We start from the raw sequence: 22,805 nt of genomic DNA on the forward strand, positions 1-22,805 counted from the left end.
AACCCACTGCTATGCTAAATTGGTTGTTAATTCTTAAACAATACAGAGTACAGTCAAACACTTGGTCCAAAATGACATCACCTAAAAAAATTGTCCTTGCGGTCTTGTTTCCATTCAGGTCTTGGGTATTCAATTCATAATCATGACATGAAAATTAACAACAAAATTCCAATCATCATACAAAAGTAATGAAAATCACACCCATGTGAAGTGAGGGGCGCTCTTATCATCATACATCTAATTCCAGCCAATGAGAATTTGCGTCCTCACCTTCGTCTTCAATGTTTGTGTTTAGACACACCCTCAAAGCTGGACATATATAGGGGCTAGCGACACTCAATAAAAAAATCACACCTGTGTGAGGGTCTTATCATCGTACATCATCCATTCACTGTCAATGGGAATTTAATCTTTGAGTAGCTAGGAAAGTGGTTAACTAAGTTCATGGTGATAAGGCATCATCAGAGCATCCGTCTAAATAAACAAAGTAAAGTATTGGGCCTTTGAAGTCCAGTAATTCTGCAAGCATCTCCACAACATATTTGATGGAGTGCTCTTCCTCTTCCCCCACTGTGACCCAGAGACAAAGCATGGTTGTATACAGTACATGTATGCACACATTGACAGTCTCATTTACATGTGCGCAAACTCAACGTACTTCACAATAAAATATAATTTCCAAAATAGGTTTTTATCTACTGAGTAGAGTGCTTAACTTACCAGAGAGGATGATGGGTTCTATGATCTCATCATACTCCCTCAATGCCCAGATGATTAGATGGCCCAGATCCCGAGGAAAAAACACATACACACTTAACTGGTTAGGCTGCACTTAATATTTATACATATTTTATAATGTGTAAATAATATGTATATTTATGCAAATATTTATGCTGCACTACTGTACCAGGGAATAAGTGAACTGTCTTCTAGCCATGCCAGAGCCCCACACATTCACAGTGTTCCTTCCTCTATGGGAAAAACAGAGGAAAATATTTGGATTTGTTTTAATCCCGTGACACCATAATTGACTTGAGTAGAAGTATTTGTATCAAAATGTACTTAAAGTATCAAAAGTACTCATTATGCAGACTGTCCAATTTCACAAGTTTTCAAATGTATACAAATCTTTTGAAAATAGCAGTTCTACAAGCTCACAAAGCACCACATTGTGGCGCAGTGTGTGCTTGTAGATCGGCTAGTTTCAAATGGCCGAAATGTATAGGGATGAAGTGGTTAATGTATGTTAATAATAATCAAAATCTACAAAGTAACTAGTAAATAAATCTTTCAAATAATTGTAATAGAGTGCAATATTCGCCCCTGAGATGTAGTGGAGTAGAAGTAAAAGTACTGAAAATTGGATATTCTCCACTATAGAGTAAATACCTCAAAACTGTATGTAAGTACAGTACTTGAGTAAATGTACTTAGTTACTTTCCACCACTGGTCGGTTCGCTCCTTCCAAGCCCTCCACAGCAGGGTTAGCATTGAGTACATGTAGGCCTACTGTACATTGAAAATAGCAGATCTACAAGCACAACAGGTGATGATGCTACACATCGTGAGCTTGTATTGCCTATTTTAGAAAATAAATGCAAATGAAGTGATTTTCTTTAAGTGTAGTTTTGAAAATGATTGAAAATAGGGTTATTATATCTCTAACTCCCTACTAAAGAGGAAAGTATGGGTTACTATTTGCTGCTTTTCAAGCTGTTGTCAGATTAACCCGAGTGTCCCCCCCACACCTTGTTTGTGTGCACAGCTCACCTGTTCTGGACATCAATAATTCTTTTAGCATACGAGTAGCCAAATTTGGGGTCGTGGCGCGGACCATTGTGTATCTGCAAGCGTTAGGAAGGAGAGCAGGTATTCATGCAAGACAAGCTTTGTCCAAATAATTAACAGATCGTGTTTCTCTGTCATATAGCCGTACAGAAACAATGCTACAAAACCAGGATAATTGCTTCTGTAGGACCATTATGCTATAACTACTCCTATGGAGTCTGTCATTTCTATAGGCTCTCTCTCCCTCTCCGCATATACAATATCATGTAAAAGGCTATATATTTTTCTTTGTATTAGTTAATGCCTATCAGTTATAAACTGTATTCACCATAGTCTCATCAATAGGGTAGGTTGTCTTGTCAGGGAAGATGCAACTCGAAAGGCAAGACACCACCTTGGTGACGCCTATTTCATGAGCTGTTGTAACAGCCCTTGGGTTGGATCTCTGTACATTTCATACAGTCTTAGCATCAGTTGCACCGCAGCATCTCACTCATGGGGGGAAGCAGTTGGTCTCGCCTTGCAAACGAGTTCCCTGTGTAACTTCTCTGTGCAGCACTTCTGTTTAGAAAGGTGCTCTATATATATATATATATATATGCACATTGCACGCACGCACGCACGCGCTCACGCACGCACACACACACACACACACACACACACACACACACACACAGTACATACAGTATATGAGCATTAAAGGCAGAGCAACTGTATGTACTGTACAGGGGTCTCCACATATGGCCATAAAAGGACAAAGACAGACTGAGGGGTACAACACATTTTTGATAAAATCACAATCCCCATCTAGTACCCTGATGTCATGATGTCATAGTACTGGCGTCGGCGTCATAGACTGGCCTGGACTCCATATTTGGGCATGCCTGATACAGAACTCCATATGGGCATAAAAGGGACACAGACGGACAGGTACTCTGACAACGGGTACAATACCTAATGTAATAATAACTAGTGTTGTAGTCGAGACCACCTAAAGCGAGACCAAGACAAGACCAAGACCTAGGAGGGTCGAGACCAAGACCAAGACCAATAGCGATGCGAGCCTATGGGGCCGAGACCAAGACCAAGACCTGGAGGGTCGAGACCGAGACCAAGACCAAGACCGCTGCTAGCCTAGGGGGCCGAGACCAAGACCAAGACCAAGACCTGGAGGGTCGAGACCGAGACCAAGACCAATAGCGATGCGAGCCTATGGGGCCGAGACCAAGACCAAGACCAAGACCTGGAGGGTCGAGACCAAGACCAAGACCAAGACCGATGCGAGCCTAGGGGGCAGAGACCAAGACCTAGGAGGGTCGAGACCGAGACTGCCGCGAGGCGAGACCGAGTCAAGACCAAGACTATTTTTCCCTCTTCCTGACGTCTCAGAGTATGATTTTCCACAAAACTTGCACTTTGCACTGTGCTTTTTCCCCCCATTATCCTTGAAAATGTAATTTTTGTGTTCCACAAAGCCAAACCTTATAACAGCTGAATTAGCCGACATCTTATTGACCAGTACATTTGTTGTTCCCCCAAAATAAACCATGTGCATTGCGCATGCACTGAATTAACCTGTGAACTGTGACCTCACCTGTCACACTGTCCGTCACTGTCAGTTTGACAGGAATAACAGTTTGCATCTCGTCTCGAGTGGTCTCGGTGGGGGAAGAGACCCGAGACAATAAGTCCGAGAACAAGACAAGACCAAGACAAATGAGGCGCGAGACCGAGACGAGACCACAAGACAAAAAAGGCGAGAAGCGCGAGACCGAGACAAGACCAAGACAAATGAGAGGCGAGACCGAGACGAGACCACAAGACAAAAAAAGGCGAGAAGCGCGAGACCGAGACAAGACCAAGACAAATGAGGCGCGAGACCGAGACGAGACCACAAGACAAAAAAAGGCGAGAAGCGCGAGACCGAGACAAGACCGAGACCACGAAAATTTGGTCTCGAGACCGGTCTCGAGACGAGACCAGGTGGTCTCGACTACAACACTAATAATAACATTTAAACTTCAAATTGATCGCCAAATCAAAGTTCACTCACACATAATTGTATGTTTCAAAGTAGCAAATTCACCATTATTCATTTATTGAGTAAAATATTAATAGTAAAATATTAAGTATTTTTGATATATCTGCCTGTGCAGGGTTTTTATACATATTGAACCTATGCAAAGTATTAACAAGAGCGTGTGACTAAACAATAACTACATTGGATCCACATTCCACAGGAACATACGATATGGAACATGCCTCTCTGACAGGTCACTTTTTACTCTTTGGGTGTGGCCTCATACAGTTACAGTAATCCTCGGCTGTCATCAGTGTGTGACCTTAACGTCTGTGTAGCGTGAGGAGGGGGGTGTTAATTGACAAGGCACAATTTGTGCTGAACAATGAAAGGATGACATACCACCAAAAACCAGTTTCTCCTGAGTGAGTATAATTAGGAGAAACGGCAAAGTGTAGCCCTCAATTTGACCCCTGTTTTAACACTGCTGAGTGCAGGTTTATGACAAAACCCAGACCGGACAACTGTCACGCTATATTTTGGGTGACCACAAGACAGACTGAAGTCTGTCTTGTGTCTGTCTTCTATCTTGCCTCTTGAAGAGGGCGGACGCTTTTTTCCCCTCTCTCCCTCCCTGTCTGTACTCCCTGCTCAGAGCGTCTATTCTACACTGTCTCTTCGAAACCCCTGAAACTATCAAAACATGGAACTAATCATGGAATTAGTGTGCTGGTACGTGATGGACAACATTTTTTTTTTTCATGTAAATTGGGTTCTGGAGAGCCCGCTCAATACCCTGATGGATCTTCCCCCGACTATCAGTGTAGAAGAGGCATCTATTTGGATTATGGTTACAGGATTTCTGCTGATTGGGCTGTGCATTGGTCTTGTGTACCGAAGAATTGGAAAATGGCAACGCTGAACGGAGCCCCTATGCTGCCTGCCATGGCCGAGCTGGGCAGGGCACTTGGGGAGATGCATCAGAAGATGGACACGATCTTGGAACAGGCCAGCCCTGCAGATGCATCAGAAGATGGACACGATCTTGGAACAGGTCAGCGCCCGAGAGCCATGACGGACAGAGAGCCATAATGGACATAGAGGTGAAATAGCCATATTGCTATACCTCGCTCTAAACATGAATCTGGATTCCCCCCCCCCAATTGACAATCTCCACAAGAAGAGACAGCGAAGAAAAGGATCCTCTGCCCCCCCCCCCCCCCCCCCCCCCCACCTCAACCCCCACCCTCCCTGACACCTGTTGTTGTGTCTTCAGACTATGGGCCGTGTTCGTTTCCACTGAACTCGCCATGATAACGCAGGACTTTGAGGCAATGTGACATGACCTTGGGGAGATATGCCAGGAACACACACTTATGCGGGCCCTTTGTCTAAGACACATTTCTTAGATTGTATACTAATAAAGTATACAATACAATACAAGTTGGGTGACTTTCGTGACCGAACACTGACCCGCAAAAGAAGACTCTCTGACGCCACATGGCACATGCAACACAGATGCGCACGTGCGACGCGCACGTGCGCATCTGTGTTAGCAGTAGCACTCAGAGGAGTAAGGCGAGATGGTCAACGGAGATAGGAATGAATAATGACCACGGGATGTTTCCTGTGTGGTAAAACTGTTAATTATGAACTGTTATCTGCTTTCTTTAAGTTAGCAGTTTGAGCACCGGTTTAAACCAGTTTTGGGAAAGACAAATAAAAGGCGTGAGACCCCTTTTCAATATAATGAAGTGTCAACTAAGACACGCTCGCTCTTTGACGGCGATAGCTCTGCTGAGTGGTCGCATCAACCCAGCTGGCCGAGCGCATGCAGTCGGCCCAAACAGGACAACCGCCTATGCGCTCTCTTACGCAGTAGCTCTCCGGAGCGACTGGCCTACGCGCAGGCAGGTGGTCCAACAGGACAGCAGACAGGCAGCCGGCCTGAGGACAACCGCCTAGTCTTAACGGTGATTAGGACTTTAAAGGGGGTGTCAGTGATTTCAGTCAAAAACCCTTAGGTTTCGTTTTTGCCTTGGGACACAAGCTTTCATCCAATCAGGATAGAGAACAAAAACGAAACCTAATTTTTTTTGACCCCCAGGGGTTAACTGGGGACAGGGAGGAACTCCTTATATGGTCAGCACACTCTATAGTAGAGAGGATTATCACAACAAAACAAAAAAATAAGTGATATTTGAATTAAGTGAAATCACTGACTCTACCTTTAAGAGCAGTCCTTGTTAATATACCAGTTTAATGCGAGTTTTACTCTGAGACAGTGATCGACTTGTTACTTTAACTTAAGAGGAAAAGTAAAGTTATTCTCGCGTGCTGCATCTGGACCAAGTGAACTTTCTCCTGGCAATGCAGAACTTACTCTTCTCCTCATCTCCTCCCTCCTTTTCTTTCTGTGCTGCTTATACCTTCATCCATGCAAAGTGTTTTAAAAGCGAACCTATTCCAGTTGTGTATTGCGTTCGATCAGACGGGACCAGATAATGCGTTCGCCCTTGATTACTGACACATTTTCTGTGCAGGCTATATCAACAGCAAATCGCATTCCGGCCTGACTAACGCAATAAAACAATACACATTTAATTGTTTCTTTGTGGCTCATGCCAAATGGAAACAATCTCATGACGTGTTCGCTCATTGCTATGTGGTTTTTATGTCATTGTAACCAGTAATCGATATTAATAAACACTCCTTTTGATAGTACAATCTATTCTGTTGGAGCAGTTTATTTGATTCATGATTTACTGTAGGCCTATATCTGAATGTTGCTTATGCAAAGGGACTTCTATTACATTTCATTTATTCAAGCGGTTCAACAACTCACGTCCGACAGACGAGACGTTTTAATGTGATGCGCTGAAATAGCATTGAATATTCCCGAGTCATTTTATTATGATTTTGGAATATCATATTGCTGATTAATCATATCGGATTAATCCCCTAAAAGCACTGACTACATCTGGGTTTCCGAAGCTAGTGCGTGACAGAACATACATTGGTACACAGTGCTCAAAGACCTTGCTCAGTTCAGGAAATCATACAGTAAGACTCAAGGAATACACTGTTGCTCTTGAAGAAAAAGGATTGATAATAGGCCTTTTTTATGAAATGGAGAACCATGGTTGATTTTTCACATTGTCTTGAAATATTACCATGATGATTGTACATAATTAGTCATATTAGAATAATATTCTAATATAAGAAATAATAATTTAATAATAAGAACACACTGTACTACAACTGACATGAATTACTTGTGATCAAAATAGAATCACTCATGATGATAAAAGTAATGTAGGGGAAAAGTGGGTTTCACTTTCATTTTGCTGTATTTATTTAGTTTTGTTTATTTTTAATCATCTCCAGTAGCCATAACATCACATACTGTAATCAACATAAGCAAACTGTTCAAGGTGATCAAAAAAGGAATAGGCCTATCGTCGTACATGACCTTATGTTTGGCAAAAATAGTTGGAATAGCTGAATAAACGAAAGTAGACACTCAACAAACAAACAAAAACAATCCCACTCTATCAATAAGCATGTAATTATATTGATTTATATCCTTATATGCTATTATACACTACATAATTATTATTATTGCTGTTATAACAGATACCATCATCATCATTCTAAGCATATTATCATCCCCATCACCACAACCATTACCACCAACATTTCCATCTCTGCCACCATTGCTGTCACTAGGCTATAATCATCACCACCATACTACCATCATCATGTACTTATATACTATATTTATACTGTATTTAGACAAGATTTGTTTGAACAGTTTCTTGATGAGAGTGACATAAAAGGTGGTTGCACACTGAGCGCGTTTTTCGGAAAACCATTAAAAACGCAGCTAAAAATCCGAAATCGTGTCCGGTGTGTAGGGACCTTAATACTGTGTTTAACATTCTCAGTCAAGCCATTCCATGTCTTCACCCCACACAGACAGAAATGCATGCACACACTCTTCCGAGTGGTGTGAGCACTGGGTTGCTGGATTATGTAAACGGTACAACATGGGGTACCCAGCAACATCTATTTACATAGTCATCAAATGGAACAGAACACAATAGGTGTTTGCCATCTCAACCAAAATGCTTGGTGGTTGGGTGAGGTCTCTATGTGCGAGCAATGTCATAGTTGGCCTCAAACCAATCACAGGTCTTTTTGACGGCTGAAAGAGAATTGGAAAAACAAGTTATGAGATGCTGCATGCAAATATTCTGTACGCTTGTAGGCCGAGCGTGGAGGGCCAAAACTACAGAGATATTTCCTTGACACAAATTGAATAATTTGGTCTTGTTATCTTTATCTAGCTGTTGCATGAATCCATTTTAAAACAGAGACTCCTGTTTGACTGTTGTTAATATCTCATTAACAGCTTGTTGTGACCTCATCATTACACATTCTCGCCACAACTCGTCAAACACCTGAAGCCTACATTGAAGCTGAAATGAATACAGAATACAAATTCTGACCTTCTTTAAAGGGCGTGAAGGTGAAGTCGGGGAGGTAGCGTCTCAGCTTGGCATTGCTGGCTGTCTTCTTTATTTGGCCATCTGACATGGTTGTGTCGTACTGGCGTGAAGGGGTCAAGGGCAGTGGTGGAAAAAGTACTGACATATTTTACGTAAGTAAAAAAGAATCAATACTGCAATGTAGTAAAAGTCCAGAATTCACTTGAGTAAAAGTGCAAAAGTATTGGTATCAAAATGTACTTAAAGTAGCATTTCATTAAAGGTCATAGTTTTGGATACAAGTATTGGGCCTTTGAAGTCCAGTATTTCTGCAAGCATCTCCACAACATCTTTGATGGAGACTTCATCCCCTTCCCCCACTGTGTGACAGAGAGGCAAGAAAGCATGGTTACAATATAAACACCTGCGCACAGTGACATACTACGGAACCCCTGAATGGCCAATGCATTCAACATTTTATCTCGTCCGTACAAGATAATATCTCGTCCGTACAAGATATTATCTCGTCTGTACAGGAGATAATCTTTGTGACCTGCTCATATATGTAAAACATCAAGAGATAACCTTTTGTGATTTGGCGCTATATAATAAAATTGACTTTTAACTTTTACTGACCCCTTGGCTTACAGTATGACTGAACTTACCTGAGAGGATGATGGGGTCGACCTCATTATACTCCCTCAGTGCCCAGATCATTAGATGGCCCAGATCCTGAGGAAAACACAGTACACACGCTATGAGAGTTAACCGGTTACGGTCCTTTCAGATGAGAAGCGATTAACTCGCCCCTCATGAGCAGACCTAGCCTTGCGTAGCAATACTAATATCACTGCGGGCATATTAGTATCGTCCCTCTCAGTATTAGATTTACTTTTCGTAATGTCCCGCCCCATATTTGAATACTGAGCCCTGGTTGGTTATAGCCTGGTTCCAGACAAATGTGGTTGGCTCATGAAGTCTCCCAGAATTGAGAGGGGCCAGACTTAATCTGCCTGGGTCAATATGTATTGCAAAGGCAGGTGAAGGCCGGCTACGCAAGGCTAGAGCAGACCTGTCGTTGATCCAGGCGACAACGTCTGCGTCACACACTGCCCATCTGAAAGGATCTTTAGGCTGCATTTGAATATTTCTGTTGCAAATATTGATGCTGCACTACTGACCAGGGAAAACATGAACTGTCTTCTAGGTGTACCAGAGCCCCACACAGTCATAGGAGTTCCTCCCTCTATGGGTAAGACAGGGGGAAAACATTGTCATTTTCTTTTTCATGGTCTTTGTGTGTACAGTTACAGTAACATTGGTGTGTGTGTGTGTGTGTGTGTGTGTGTGTGTGTGTGTGTGTGTGTGTGTGTGTGGGTGTGTGTGTGTGTGTGTGTGTGTGTGTGTGTGTGTGTGTGTGTGTGTGAGAGAGAGAGAGAGAGAGAGAGAGAGAGAGAAAGAGTGTGTGCTTGCGTGCCTGTGTTACATACTTTTGGCCTTGTACATCTTGTGCACGAGTGCTGTAAGCACATGTCCATTTTCTATGTTGAAATTGTCGTGTGGTCCAAACACGTTAGTTGGGATGACTGCTGTGTATCGATGTCCATACTGCTGAAAGTACGCCCTGTGAACACACACACACACACACACACACACACACACACACACACACACACACACACACACACACAGAAGGATTGTTGTTTTTGAAGATGAATGCATGTCATTTATGATTAACTCGTGTGTCCCCTCCACACCCTGTTTGTGTGCGCACAGCTCACCTGTTCTGGACATCAATCATTCTTTTAGCATGCGAGTAGCCAAAGTTGGAGTCGTGGGGCGGCCCATTGTGTATCTGCAAGCGTTAGGGAGGAGAGCAGGTATTCAATAAAGACAAGCTTTGTCCAAATAATGAACAGATCGTGTTTCTCTGTCATTGCTAGGCTACACTTTCCCTCTATCTTGTGTGTGTGTATATATACACAATATATACTGTACAATACATACCCACACACTATATCAGTATATGTATATGTAGTATATATTTGTCTTTCTATGTATTCGTTCTTTAAAAGATCACACCCGTGTAAAGTGAGGGGCGCTCTTATCATTATACATCATCGTCAATAAAAGGTTCATGGAGAGTCACTGACACTCAATCAAGCCTGAGTGATATATATATATATATGTATATATATATATATACAGTATATATACATCAAACAATATATTGTATTGTTTGATGTATATAGACTTGATCCTTTCATTCTATACATTAGGTTTACATTATTATATTATTTTTTGTAATGTTTTTTTTGTGGCTTTCGCCTTTATTTTAATGGAGGCACAGACAGTAGGCTGACAGGAAATGGGGAGAGAGATGGGGGGAAGACATGCAGTAAAGGCCGTCGGAATCGGGAGTCCAACCCGCGGCACATTGCCAGACTGGATTACCAGCCACGGTGCCTGGACCGCTGAGCCACGGCCCAGGCCTAGGCTTACATCATTGATTGATTACTTATTTAGATATGAATTATTCCATGATCTGAAGATGGTTTAATATTGAAGTGATTTAGATTGAACTGCTATTTATGATTTGTTTATTGGAGATGATGATTATTCTTAATTATTGACACAGAATTCCATATGTTTATTTTTATTTTTTTATATATATTTTATCCCACGATTTTGTAACCCATTTTTCACCCCTGTGCCAATCATCTACTGTGATCCTGGGCTCTACACACCCTCCGCCAGCCTGGGGAGAGCATGCCTGAGTGTCCAAGTTGCTCCTTTACACCTGACAGGGGGGAGTTTCCTTGGTTGGACGTAGCGCGTGGAAGGAACACGTTATTCCAACCAGTTCCTTTCCCCTCCATCATATGTTTCTTTTATGTAAAGCACATACCACAAGTAAACTGCCACATTGTGGCCAAACACAGTCCTCTGCCTTCATTCCTTTATATGGTCAGCCTGGCCAGTGGCTTTGCCTGCTCACCTGTCAATCACTATACCTGAACTATTTCCAAGAGACACTCTTTCAATCATCATCTCATGAACAACTGAATTTATGTGAATGGTTAGCAGCCAATTTGCTCGTCTACATATTGTATTTTCCCTTCATTGTCAAAGGCATTTAATGTTTGTTGCCACAAGTTTACATCATATTTGGCGCACATTTGACCTCATTTCTCCTTTCATTGTCAATGGCAAATACGAGACGTGTTGGGACAACATTTACGTCATATTTGAGGCACATTATGACCTAATTGCCCCTTTCATTGAACTGAATTCATGTGAATGGTTAGCCGATTTGCTCGTCTAGCGCCCCTCAAAAAATATACCTAAACTCACCATAGTCTCATCAATAGGGTAGGTTGTCTTGTCAGGGAAGATGCAACTCGAAAGGCAAGACACCACCTTGGTGACGCCCATTTCATGAGCTGTTTGTAGCACGTTATCGTTTATCTTCAGATTGTCTCTCTGTGAAGACAGACTGTCATAACCAGCAACTCAGTAGATAGGTTGTGGCCCCATATTTATGGTGGCTCTATAACCAAATTGAACATGATAACAATAGAGTAGTTGGCTACTGAGAAACTGATTTAGATTGTCTCACCAAAAAGTGTAGGTTCTCCCTCATGTGTTGGTACAGTCCTCCTACTTTGGCAGCCAGGTGGATGACATGAGTGGGCCGGTACTTCTCAAACACAGCCCTTGTTTGCACAGGATCTCTGTAAACATGTCATAGTCTTAGTGGGAGGTCCCAGGTGAGGAAACACCCCTACCAAAAGTAAAAAAAGATTCTTCTGATCACTTTAAAAGTTTAAGAAATCAACTCAGAATGTTTTAAAACATACAAAATAATTCTAATATTATGAAAATCGGACATTAACTGGCTGGCATACTGTTCTGGGAGGTCCCAAATAGATGACCCCCCCCCCAGAAACGGGGTGGGGGTCGGGAAAATTTGAACCCCATCATTTTCTCATAGTTTGGACTCTATAGAACCAAGATCTGTAAAAAAATCAATTTTAGCACAAAAATCCTACGGGAGCTGTTTTTTTGACGCCTCGTACCACACTATCAGTTGCACCGCAGCACCTTTTAGAGATCACGCCCATATTGATCAGCAGCATCCCACAAGTTTAGAGAAGTGATCAAACTCAGAGAGATTCACAGCCCTCCCACCCCAACAGCAAACTGGCCAGTGTACATATGATTGATAAAGACATGATATGACTTACACAAGATCGGCCTCTTTGGAAGAGAGGAAGAACCACTCTTCTCCCTCCCGTCTCTCACCTTCCTCCTGCACCACATGCTTAATGGCGCTCCCCACCAGCCCAGACCCTCCAGTCACAAGGACACGCATCGAATTGTTCTCCAAATCCATCTTCCGTATCTACTGTATCTGGTTTTCAATGAGGTGGCATTATTTGGGGTTTTTTCCCCCTTGAAAACAAAGTAGGCCTAACTATATATACTAAATAAATAAATAAAATTAAATACACTGTACGTGTACACTAAATTAACACAGCACTGAAACAAACAGTATTCATTTTAAATGCTAAATTATCAAACATGAGTTCCAATTAAAACCAGGTACATTTAATCATTAGTCTTAACCATTTTAGCCACCTGCTCCTTACCTGTGTCAGTTTTTTTCATGTGGGTGCCAGTCCTGTCTGGCAAGTTAGTCACACACCAAAGAAAAGAAAATTCTGGCTTTCGTGGCATTTCAACCCCGACTATGAACTGAAACAGGTTTCCTGTGGGTCTGGGTGTAGCTTTTGACCCCACCTACAAGGTGGGGTCATCCAGCATCTCAACCACCTGGATAATGGGATATACTACCATCTTGTGGCTGCAGCTAGGCTTCGTGGGGTCTGTAATTGAAGTCTCTTTTTTTGGGTGAACTACTCCTTTAACTTAAACAAACAGCTGAGGTCACGGAAGAGTTTAATCTAAACTCTTACCATGGCAAGACTGAGCATACTGTATATAGTGTATAGTAACATGACACAAAGTGATCATCCTGCATCTGTAAGGTGACAAGGTCTCTCACAGGCAGAACTCTCAGTAGGGATTCTGATTCTGCTTATAGGTTCCAGACTGGCCTCTAATTAATCGCTGATAACGGGTCGGTAGTACTGCACACAAATGATGGCCATCATCGGCCACGAATGACGGACAGGTTTTTATACTTTGAGACCACTATGATGATGATGTGATGTCAGGCATGTCCATATACTGCATGGGGCCAGGTGGCAGACAAGCCAAAGATGACCCACAAGACAGACAGCTTAAACTTTATAGAGTAGATAGTACTATAAGTACCACAAATCTGTTATCCTGTCCGTCTAGTACTGATGTCACAGCCAGGTAGGGAGTTTTTGCAATTTAAAATGCTCTTTTCTTTTATAACCAAGCATTTTGTTTACACAGATGCACAAAAGCAATTGAATAAAGAATAAGTAGCTCAAGAACCATTGTGGTTGTGTTTTGGGAATTTGGCTTTTTTCCCCCTCCATGTTCTTGAAATTGTTATTTAGTAAATTACTTTACTAAATAAACTACAAATAAAATGCATACCGGCGTACTGTACTATACATAGACAATACATCATGGTAACACAGTAATTACAATAATTGTATCCATTTTACAGGCAAACCTTCACGCCAGGCTTCAGCATCTCAACCCTGACTTTTAACTGATGGACAGAAGTACCTGTGGGTGGGGGCCGGGGGGATAGCTTTTGTATTCTACCACATTTAACCACGGGTCAAATGCTGACTTTTTTTTGTTAACCACTGGTCTAATAAACCCGCACTGCCATCCTTCCCCTTGTGTAGGCCTACAGAAAGTATGAATTAACATTGACAGGTCGGACCTTATTAGGCATGCTTTTAAATTAGACCTGATGCAAAATAAGTTTACAGTTCCTGTGCAACTTACATTTTATTTTAGTAAAGTGCATCAGAAAGTCAACATCATAAATGCTTTAAGCACTTCTGTGTATTACACAGACTTTACAGTGATAACATAATTTAAATATAACTTATCTAAACACTATGAATCACATTCACGCTTTGATCAAATCTGTGTTGGTAATTGCCAACAACATTTTTGAAAACATTCCCAACATTGTATGAATGCATTTTTATGTGACTTCCCCAGAGCAGATCCCCTCAGTTCAAGTTGTGGCCTTTCTGTATTAGGACTCCAGTCTGTGTGGCAGTTATGTGTTCTCACTGTAGCTCTCTGGCTTCAGACCGGAAGGTTCCGACAAATGACGGAGACACGGCGCTGGCGAGGGACCCTCTGTCCACGGAATGACGACTCTTCCTCTTTCAGGATCTCGTGGGTGAAGTCATACCTGGCCTGGTCCCTGCATGGTTTTGGACAGACGAGGGGGAATAGATTAGGCTACTTTTTAGCAGCATGAATGTGAAAACATTCATGAATGAAAATGAAGTTACATAACTACCAATAAGAAGAATGAATATAAAACATTTCAGATCATTGTTTTAGTTGTGTTTTAAAAGTAAACAGGGTTTGTTCAAAAGGACATATTTCCAAAAGTGGTCTGCTTATGATGGACCTCATTATCACCACTGGTATCTGACCTAGTGCCACATCCACATGCCACGTCTATCTCTATGTAAACATTAGTATACAAAACAAAGACTTTTAAAATGAGCAAAACATTAAAGCTACAGTGATGGTACGAGTATCTCTTATTATCTCTTATTAAAAACCTTGATAGCTCTCTTCAAAAGCTGTTCAATAGAGCGTCACAGTCCCACCCCCTTTCATGACGACGCTAGGACCAGAAGTGAATTCCTCATTCATTTGTCCCATAGACATTTCAAAAAGTATTTATTTAAAGACTATTACGCCACGGAAAAAGCCAACTCGAGTTGTGACAAATCATGACAACAAACACAACATTTTGGGCCGATCAAAGAAGAAAAACAACAAAAAAAGTGTTGTAACCTGCCGTTTTCTTCTTCTTTCTAATTATTTGTTCGGCCCGAAAAATGGTGTTGTTGTCATGATTTGTCACAACTCGAGTTGGCTTTGTACGAAGCTTAAAAGGTCTTTAAATAAATACTTTTTGAAATGCCTATGAGGAAAATGAACAGGGAATCATTTCCTGGTCCCTGGTAGGGGGCAGGACTGCGACCTCTATTGGTTGTATGACTGTGGCACCAGAAAACGAAAAATATACTTTTTGAACCAGTCTTGACATTAGACAAACCTGATTATGTAAAGGGAGCGACGGAGCAGCAACAGGTCCAACCATTCGTCGGTGCCCCCCTCCTTCACCAAACGCATGACACTGTCTGAGAGCAGACTTAACCCTGCGATGGTACTGCCACAAAACTGACAGAGGATGAGGATCAGAACAGGACATTACGAAACACATGAGGAAGTTTTGTTTTATGTACCGTATTTAAATCTGGAATTTATTTCAGCTTGTTTACCGCCGACTTACGTTCATTGCAACTACTTTATGCCAAACAAACGGATGTGTGTGTGTGTGATATATATATATATATATATATATATATATATATATATATATATGCCTTTAGCTTCAGGCTATTCCATTTTGATCACCTTTAACTATGTACGGCAACACTTTGCTTATGTTGATGTATGTGATGTGATGGATACTGGTGAAGATGATCGAGATAAACAAAACTACGGGAGACTCTCAAAGGACAAAAAGTATTATTGAAAGCTGGCTAGGATATTTCTGAAATGGGTCTTAAAGCTAAATTACATTTTGTTACCGTACCTGCCCTGATGAAGACTCCTGCGTGAGTCGAAGCATGTTGGCTTTTTTTATACTTTTCTAAATACCTTGATTTTTATCTTCCCTTCCTCATTTTTAAACTTTTGAGTGCTCCTTGATTTTTATCTTCCCTTCCTCATTTTTAAACTTTTGAGTGCTCTGATCTAGTATTCCAGCCCCACTGATCTTTGAAGCACCAGTCTATTTTACTTTTAAACTTATATTGCACCTCCATCGAGCACCTGGTTGCTTCTCTTTTTGACACTTTGTTAGAGGTTTGGGTTGTGTCGTAATAGTGTATCTTCCATACATTTTGCTCCATTGATTAGAAATAGATTTCCCAAAATAGACTGAGGTTAACAGGTGCATGCGATTTTTAACCCACAGCACGGGTGATTTTTAATCGGCAGCACAGGTTTGTCTGACTAATGACTGTTGGTAAGTCTAACCAACACATGCACCCCGAGGTTACAGGTTACAGGTCTGCAATGCATGCAGTGAGTGATGACTGCATAGGAGAGAATTCACCTTGACGCTGTCGACATGTGGTTTAATGTAGCCAGCCTTGTCCAGGTCTAATATGTGTACTGGGCCCAGCAGTGAACTGCCCTCAGGGAACGCTACAGATCTGAGCCGACTCAAGACGCCCTCACACACCGACCCCCATCTCAGACGCTCCGTCTCTCGGTACCCGTGAATAGCCTGAAGGGTGATGAACACAAGATACTAGGCGGTAAATTCCACATTGTTAATGGATAACAAATAGATACAAATATCAATATTTAGCTGTAGATCAGTCAGACTTCGATCTTGTGATGGGCACAAGATCTTTTCCCAAGCTGGTGAGATCACCCATGCGGCAAAAGCAATGGTGGGTTTTCACTGTCTGGCATGGGCCATGCCAGACAGTGAAAACCCACCATTGCTTTTACATCAGTCAATGAATTAATTAAACCAAACAAAGAATTATGAAAATATGACACCACAGAAAACATTGTTAAACATTGCGGCAATTCGAAACTGGCCCCTGTAAAAAAGTTAAAGCCCATTTTGCATAGAAGTGTATATTTGTAAATATTATATATATATATGAATATATGAATATATGAATTGATTGGTTTATCCTTGTAGCAGTTTTTCTATTGACCTGTGCTTTCGTTGAAATGTACATTCTACATACTGTGAATAACCCATGTCTAAATAAAGACTTCCTTAATGTCAACGAAGTCCACACCCACAACACCAGAGGAAGTTCAACAAACCATGTGCAACCCAGATTCGGCACAAACAACTAGGGACTAAATTATGTCATTAAGACATGCAAAACCCTTGACTCCTTCAAAACCGCCCTCAAAGGGCACATACGGACGGCTGCAATTCGAAACCGGCCCCTGTAAAATCTGAATCCGCACCCACCCCTTTTCCCCCTCACTGTATGTTTCTTTTCCCTTTTTACCTCCTATGATGATTTCCTGTTTTGACTATATAGTTGTGTATATTCGTAGGTCTCTAATTGTTTTGATGAATTGAAAATGGTGGGCCCTATTGTAAATGCATTGCTGTGTAATGCTATGGTGTCGTCCTCTCACAGTTAACAGTTGTTGTATAATTGAGTTTTACTTGAAATGTACTGTAATTCTGCAAACTGTTAATAAATCAATCAATCAAAAACATGTTCACTCAATCAATCAATCAATCATAGATGGCGGTAGTGAGTGGGCGTATCCGTTGAAGGTCGGAAATTCGGAATTACGTTCAAAGTAAACAGGAAGTAAACGAGGGGGGAACTGGCGTTCGTCCACAAACAAACGGTATTGGACTAATACATTGCACAAGCACTCCGTAGGCCTCTCTATTGTACTTGTGCCACGAACCCCCAAACGTCTCGACCTTGAACTGTTGTTATTCATGATTTGATGTGAGTCACTTACACCATCCCAGTGGTCAAATTCGTATCGTTTCTTCTTCAGGCCCAGTTCCAATTCTTGCATAAGAGCCGTTTCCTCCTCCTCGCTGATGAAGTTCGGCCTCACCTCCACGTGCGTTCTGAACCTCTGGACCATCTCCCGAGTCGAACCGACCACCAGCTCCTCATCTCGGACATGGAGAAGACCGCTGTTCGCAGGGGAGCCGAAACAACACCAGGACGTACACGGAGCAGGTACTTGAAATCGTCTTACAGCTTTTAGCAATAGTTTCATTCTGTCGTTTTGTATCGGTGTGATTCGCTGTAATAGCCTAGTAGTAGGATTTTGGTGTTTGTGTTTACATTCAAGTCGGGTCAGACTGCGATGGGCAACGCCATGTTAGATTACGCAAAGCATTGTGGGGGATGTAGTTATCTGAGACTGTGAAAAGCTGCTCATATAGTAGCATACAGCCAGGTTACAGGTATATAGAAGCTGCTTCAAGCTTTCCGTTCTCATCTTTCCCATAATAATAAGTAAGCTATATACATAAGCATCGACTCCCAGTCCCCGCTTCATAAGGCGTCATGAATCATGATAATGAAATCGTGACTTTCCCTAGCCTAGATGCTGTTGTGAATGTGAGCTTGCCTCATCAACGTGTTGTTGTTTACTTTCTCCACTGGGGGGCGCGATGAAGCTGAGAGAGAGCTGCACCTCCAGGCTCCAGCTCAAATATATTATTGCATTTAATTATATATAAGTTTATACTGCAGTGTAGCCTACTGTTGAGAAACCAATTTTCCATCGGAATGCCACAGTAGAAAAATAATGTACATATCCTCAAAACACTTTACTACCCCCAGGCCTGTATAATATGGCAGATGAATGACAAATTATGTTGATAATTGATAATGTTTGTTATACCAGTTTTAATCTCCGAGGGTCAGTACGGTACCTTTATTGTAATTTTATTGACTTTTAGCTATTGATGAGTTTTTTTTCCAATTCATTAATTTATATACCTGTAGACAGAAGTATGTCTTACACTAAATAATTGTTTTGAATACAGTCACAACCCCCCCCCCCCCCACACACACACACACACACACACACACACACACACTGTATAACTACTTTTTAAGCAATTGTTTTTTGCTTTTTCTTCCTGAGAATACATTCACTTGCATGTGACACATTACATATATACGAGTGCGCACACACAGCTATAACCCACACACAGTGACAGACCACTCACATGCGCACATACAGCTGTAGTTTATAGACTGGCAGGCTATGTGGCCTGCACGCTATGCACAGCCACAATGGAAGTCCACTCATCGCTGTCCTGCGCAGGCCAATGCTCTCATAGCTTTGGGATATAAAGAGACACACACACACAGAGCGAGATGGGTTTGGGGTGATAAAGGCAGAGGGAAAGACAAATAGAGCTGCAACTATTGATTATTTTCTTAGCAATTATTCTATCGATTACTTTTTAAATTGATAGAATTATTATCGACAAGCAACTTTATTTTTGTGTATTATTATTATTATTATTATTGTTATCATACATATTTTTGCTAAAGTGTTGTAAGTGTTAAATAGCCCTATTAAGTAAAAAGGGTCTCCTAAATAGAAAATGTATTTTCAAGTTGGGATACCAATTTAATCCAATCAGGATATTATATTTTTACTATTTTTGACAATGTTATAATATTTTTATAGTTTTTACTTATAATGACATGCCCAACGATGATTATTTCATTTCATCATCGATTATCGTTTATGTTTTTATAGTCGTTAACTGTTGCACCCTTCAAAGAAACCCAAGAAGCATTCAGAAGACTGAAAGAGGTGAAGGGAAAGGGAGGTCACCCTGGCCACTTGCCTGACCGACTGTGTTTCATGCCTCATCTCCTGCCTCTACCCTCTGTCCTCTCAGCTGGTCACCACTCGCCAGGGCCGCCATCCAAGTTCCTCCTTCGTCGTCAGCCATTTCTCCAGGGGCCATTTTAGTGCTGGGATGTGAGTTTGCGCCAGAGCTGTGGAGTAATCTACAAAAAGATGATGAGCTGCTTTGTGAAACGAAACTCTACGTACACAGGTATCAACATCACTGCAGTCACAGGCAAAACAAGATTTAACCATGCCCTATGCAGTTGACCAGGTTTGCTTCTCTACTCCAAATCTCTTGACCAAAAATAGCCAATCTACAAGCTCAACGTGAGCTTGTAGCAAACGGTCGCTGGTCACCGTGTATGTGTGTGTGTGTGTGTGTGTGTGTGTGTGTGTATATACAGTGACATCATCGATGGGAAATACAAGCTAATAGAAACTGCAGGCTTTCTAGTCCTGAAAAGTTGCAATGCGAAAATGGAAGCCATCGTTCTCACGATAATGAAAATCTAAACATTTTTGTATATGAAGATAGGTTGAAAAGTGGTGAAGTGGTCCTTTAAGAGTTTAAGTAATCACACAAAGTGCTTGCTATTGCTATCATCACAACACTTTACTTATCTTGCTTCACCTCTCCATGGTCTCTGCACCATGGACTGAACAGGAAGTGTTACCGTATTGATTGTAAGGTACACTGTACGTTCAGGTTGCCCTCATGCTGCACCTGCCAAATGGTTAGCTACACATCTGATTCTCCGCAAAGCTTATTTGGTCTGGACCCTGTTCATTTCCTGAGTCGACATGCTTAGTCACTTGAACCCTATATACCCAGGATTCTATACTTGGTCACCTCGTTTGAGGGGACCAAGAGCTTGTAGGTTGGCTATTTTTGCCAATGTTTGTCTATTTTAGTGGAATGTCCACCTTTTATGACATGCTCAGAATCGGGGTGCTAGGATTCATGTGGTTAAGGAAAACCTTCACTCTTCAATCTCCACCCTGTTCCTCCTGGATTTCAGAACACAGACAGATTTAGACTTTACTTCTTTTAGACTTGCATTTAATTGATATCCTCATTTTCCTGTCATAATATGGCAGGAGTATGGTTTATAATGATAAAATAAAGATATGGTGTCTGAATTTAGCTGAGTCGACTTTGTTTATAATGAGCTACTGTAGTGAGTCAGCAGTGCAAGTCTTACTTTTATTACAGATGGTCACTTATTACCCTGCCTGCAGCAATGCATGGTGGGTATTGTAATTGCTTATGCCCATGTCTGTGTGTCTGTGAACAAAATTGCTCGACAACAGATGGCTGGAACTTGGTGGGAATGATCAGTTGGCTCGAAGAGATGAATAACTTTTGATTAGATTTGATTAGATAAACAATGACACGTTTTAACAAGAGCTTGTGACTAATATTACTACACTGGATTCATTGGAACACAGATTATTTTTCCATAAAGTAACATTTTTGGACATACAAGGTTTCCACCATAGTGTTGTCTACATTATATAATCATATATGGAAGGTGTAGGTGGAAAGAGGGAGAGAAAGATTAAAGAAGAGTGTGGAGAGAAGATAAAGTATTTGAAGCAATGAATTAAGCGAGAAGTGACATGGAAACTTTGTGAGGTAAGTGAGGTGGAGAGAAAGAAGGGAGGATTAAAGAAGGAGGGGAGTTCAGAGAACAGATAAAGTGGTGACTTCAGCCCCACCAGAGACTCCCCCGGCAAAACAGTTGGCCTACTTTAAGGACAGGTTAGAGCTCTCTCTCTCTCGCTCTCTCTGTCTTTTCCCCAAGCCAACATTGTGTGTCTTTCTAAAGTAGGCATGAGCAAGAGGGGAATTGCCACCTTTGCTCTCACAAAGGAACCTATGGGAACCTTCATGAAATTCAAACACTATTGAGCATTTTGTCAATGGATGAGTCTTATACAGTGAGGGATAGACAGTGAGGTTTAGACAGTGAAGGTTGGTGTTAGACAAGGAGTGCTAGTGAGTCTTAGACATGAGGCTGAGACAGTGAAGGAATGGACAAAGAGTGCTACTACTAGTGAGTCTTAGACAGGGAGTGCTAGTGAGTCTTCGACAGTGAACACAAGACAGTTCAGATGTAACAACACAAAAACAATGGTTAGTAGGAAATAAATTCTCTCGTGGTCACTGTATTATGTGCATCTGCTTGTTAACGGCGCATACAGCCTGTACAAACAATGGATCATGTCGATGCGATTAAAATAGTGTACAAAAATCTTTACACTCTCAGAATTAAATTAAAGCCCTAACCACACCAAAGGGTCGAGACGGTTTTAGCATTGTCCCAGCGGTGTGATATGTCCTGTTGCACGTTGACGCATGCCGTCCCAAGTGATTCAACACATGGAATTCAATGGCCCAAACCACACCAAAAGGTCACCATGCAACTCCTTGCAATCGTTTGGACCCATCGGAGTTGCATGCCTTGTAAGTTCTCACACTTACAAGAGTTTAAAAAAATGTTCAAAAATAGCAGATGTACAGATGGACACTGACAGACATACTTGCTCTGATACTGTATCGTAATATCACCAGTATTTGGAGTTCTTTGTCAGGCATGCCCAAATATGGAGTCTATGCAGACTGATGTCAGAACAGGCCAGCTCCATATATAGAGATATAGGGGTGATCAGGTCCAGAGGCTTCTGCACTCCCTGTGGGTGTGTGGAACGCATGGGCAGGGGCTCTGTCCAGAGCCTCTAGAGCGGTGCCCATTTGGCACTGACCTATTTGGAACGATGCAAGTTGGAAATGCATACCCCACCCAGTTATTACTTGCGCGAGCAGAGCGTGCGCAAGTACTGTTTAGCTGCGTATGTCGTTGACACCCTCGGCACATCTGGGTGTCCAATACGGT

General features: G+C 41.7%; 2 protein-coding genes across 2 annotated transcripts; both read right to left on the bottom strand.

The window, feature by feature from the left end:
• Nucleotides 1-7,912: 7,912 nt before the first annotated feature.
• Nucleotides 7,913-12,676, bottom strand: LOC308323819 (GDP-L-fucose synthase-like). Its single transcript, XM_080775669.1, has 10 exons — nucleotides 12,546-12,676; nucleotides 11,918-12,032; nucleotides 11,653-11,781; nucleotides 10,080-10,153; nucleotides 9,789-9,922; nucleotides 9,480-9,544; nucleotides 8,964-9,030; nucleotides 8,599-8,678; nucleotides 8,320-8,419; nucleotides 7,913-8,015 (listed from the first exon to the last, which is right to left on the bottom strand). Exons 1-10 carry the CDS (start codon nucleotides 12,671-12,673, stop codon nucleotides 7,960-7,962), a joined length of 948 nt encoding a protein of 315 aa, XP_080631795.1. The 5' UTR covers nucleotides 12,674-12,676; the 3' UTR covers nucleotides 7,913-7,959.
• Nucleotides 12,677-14,307: 1,631 nt separating this feature from the next.
• alkbh7 (alkB homolog 7) lies at nucleotides 14,308-18,406 on the bottom strand. Its single transcript, XM_080775904.1, has 4 exons — nucleotides 18,034-18,406; nucleotides 16,631-16,804; nucleotides 15,563-15,687; nucleotides 14,308-14,689 (listed from the first exon to the last, which is right to left on the bottom strand). Exons 1-4 carry the CDS (start codon nucleotides 18,301-18,303, stop codon nucleotides 14,569-14,571), a joined length of 690 nt encoding a protein of 229 aa, XP_080632030.1. The 5' UTR covers nucleotides 18,304-18,406; the 3' UTR covers nucleotides 14,308-14,568.
• Nucleotides 18,407-22,805: the final 4,399 nt, after the last annotated feature.

Source organism: Protomyctophum bolini (genome assembly GCF_963924005.1).
Source record: "Protomyctophum bolini genome assembly, chromosome: 11".
Classification (NCBI taxonomy): Eukaryota; Metazoa; Chordata; class Actinopteri; order Myctophiformes; family Myctophidae; genus Protomyctophum; species Protomyctophum bolini.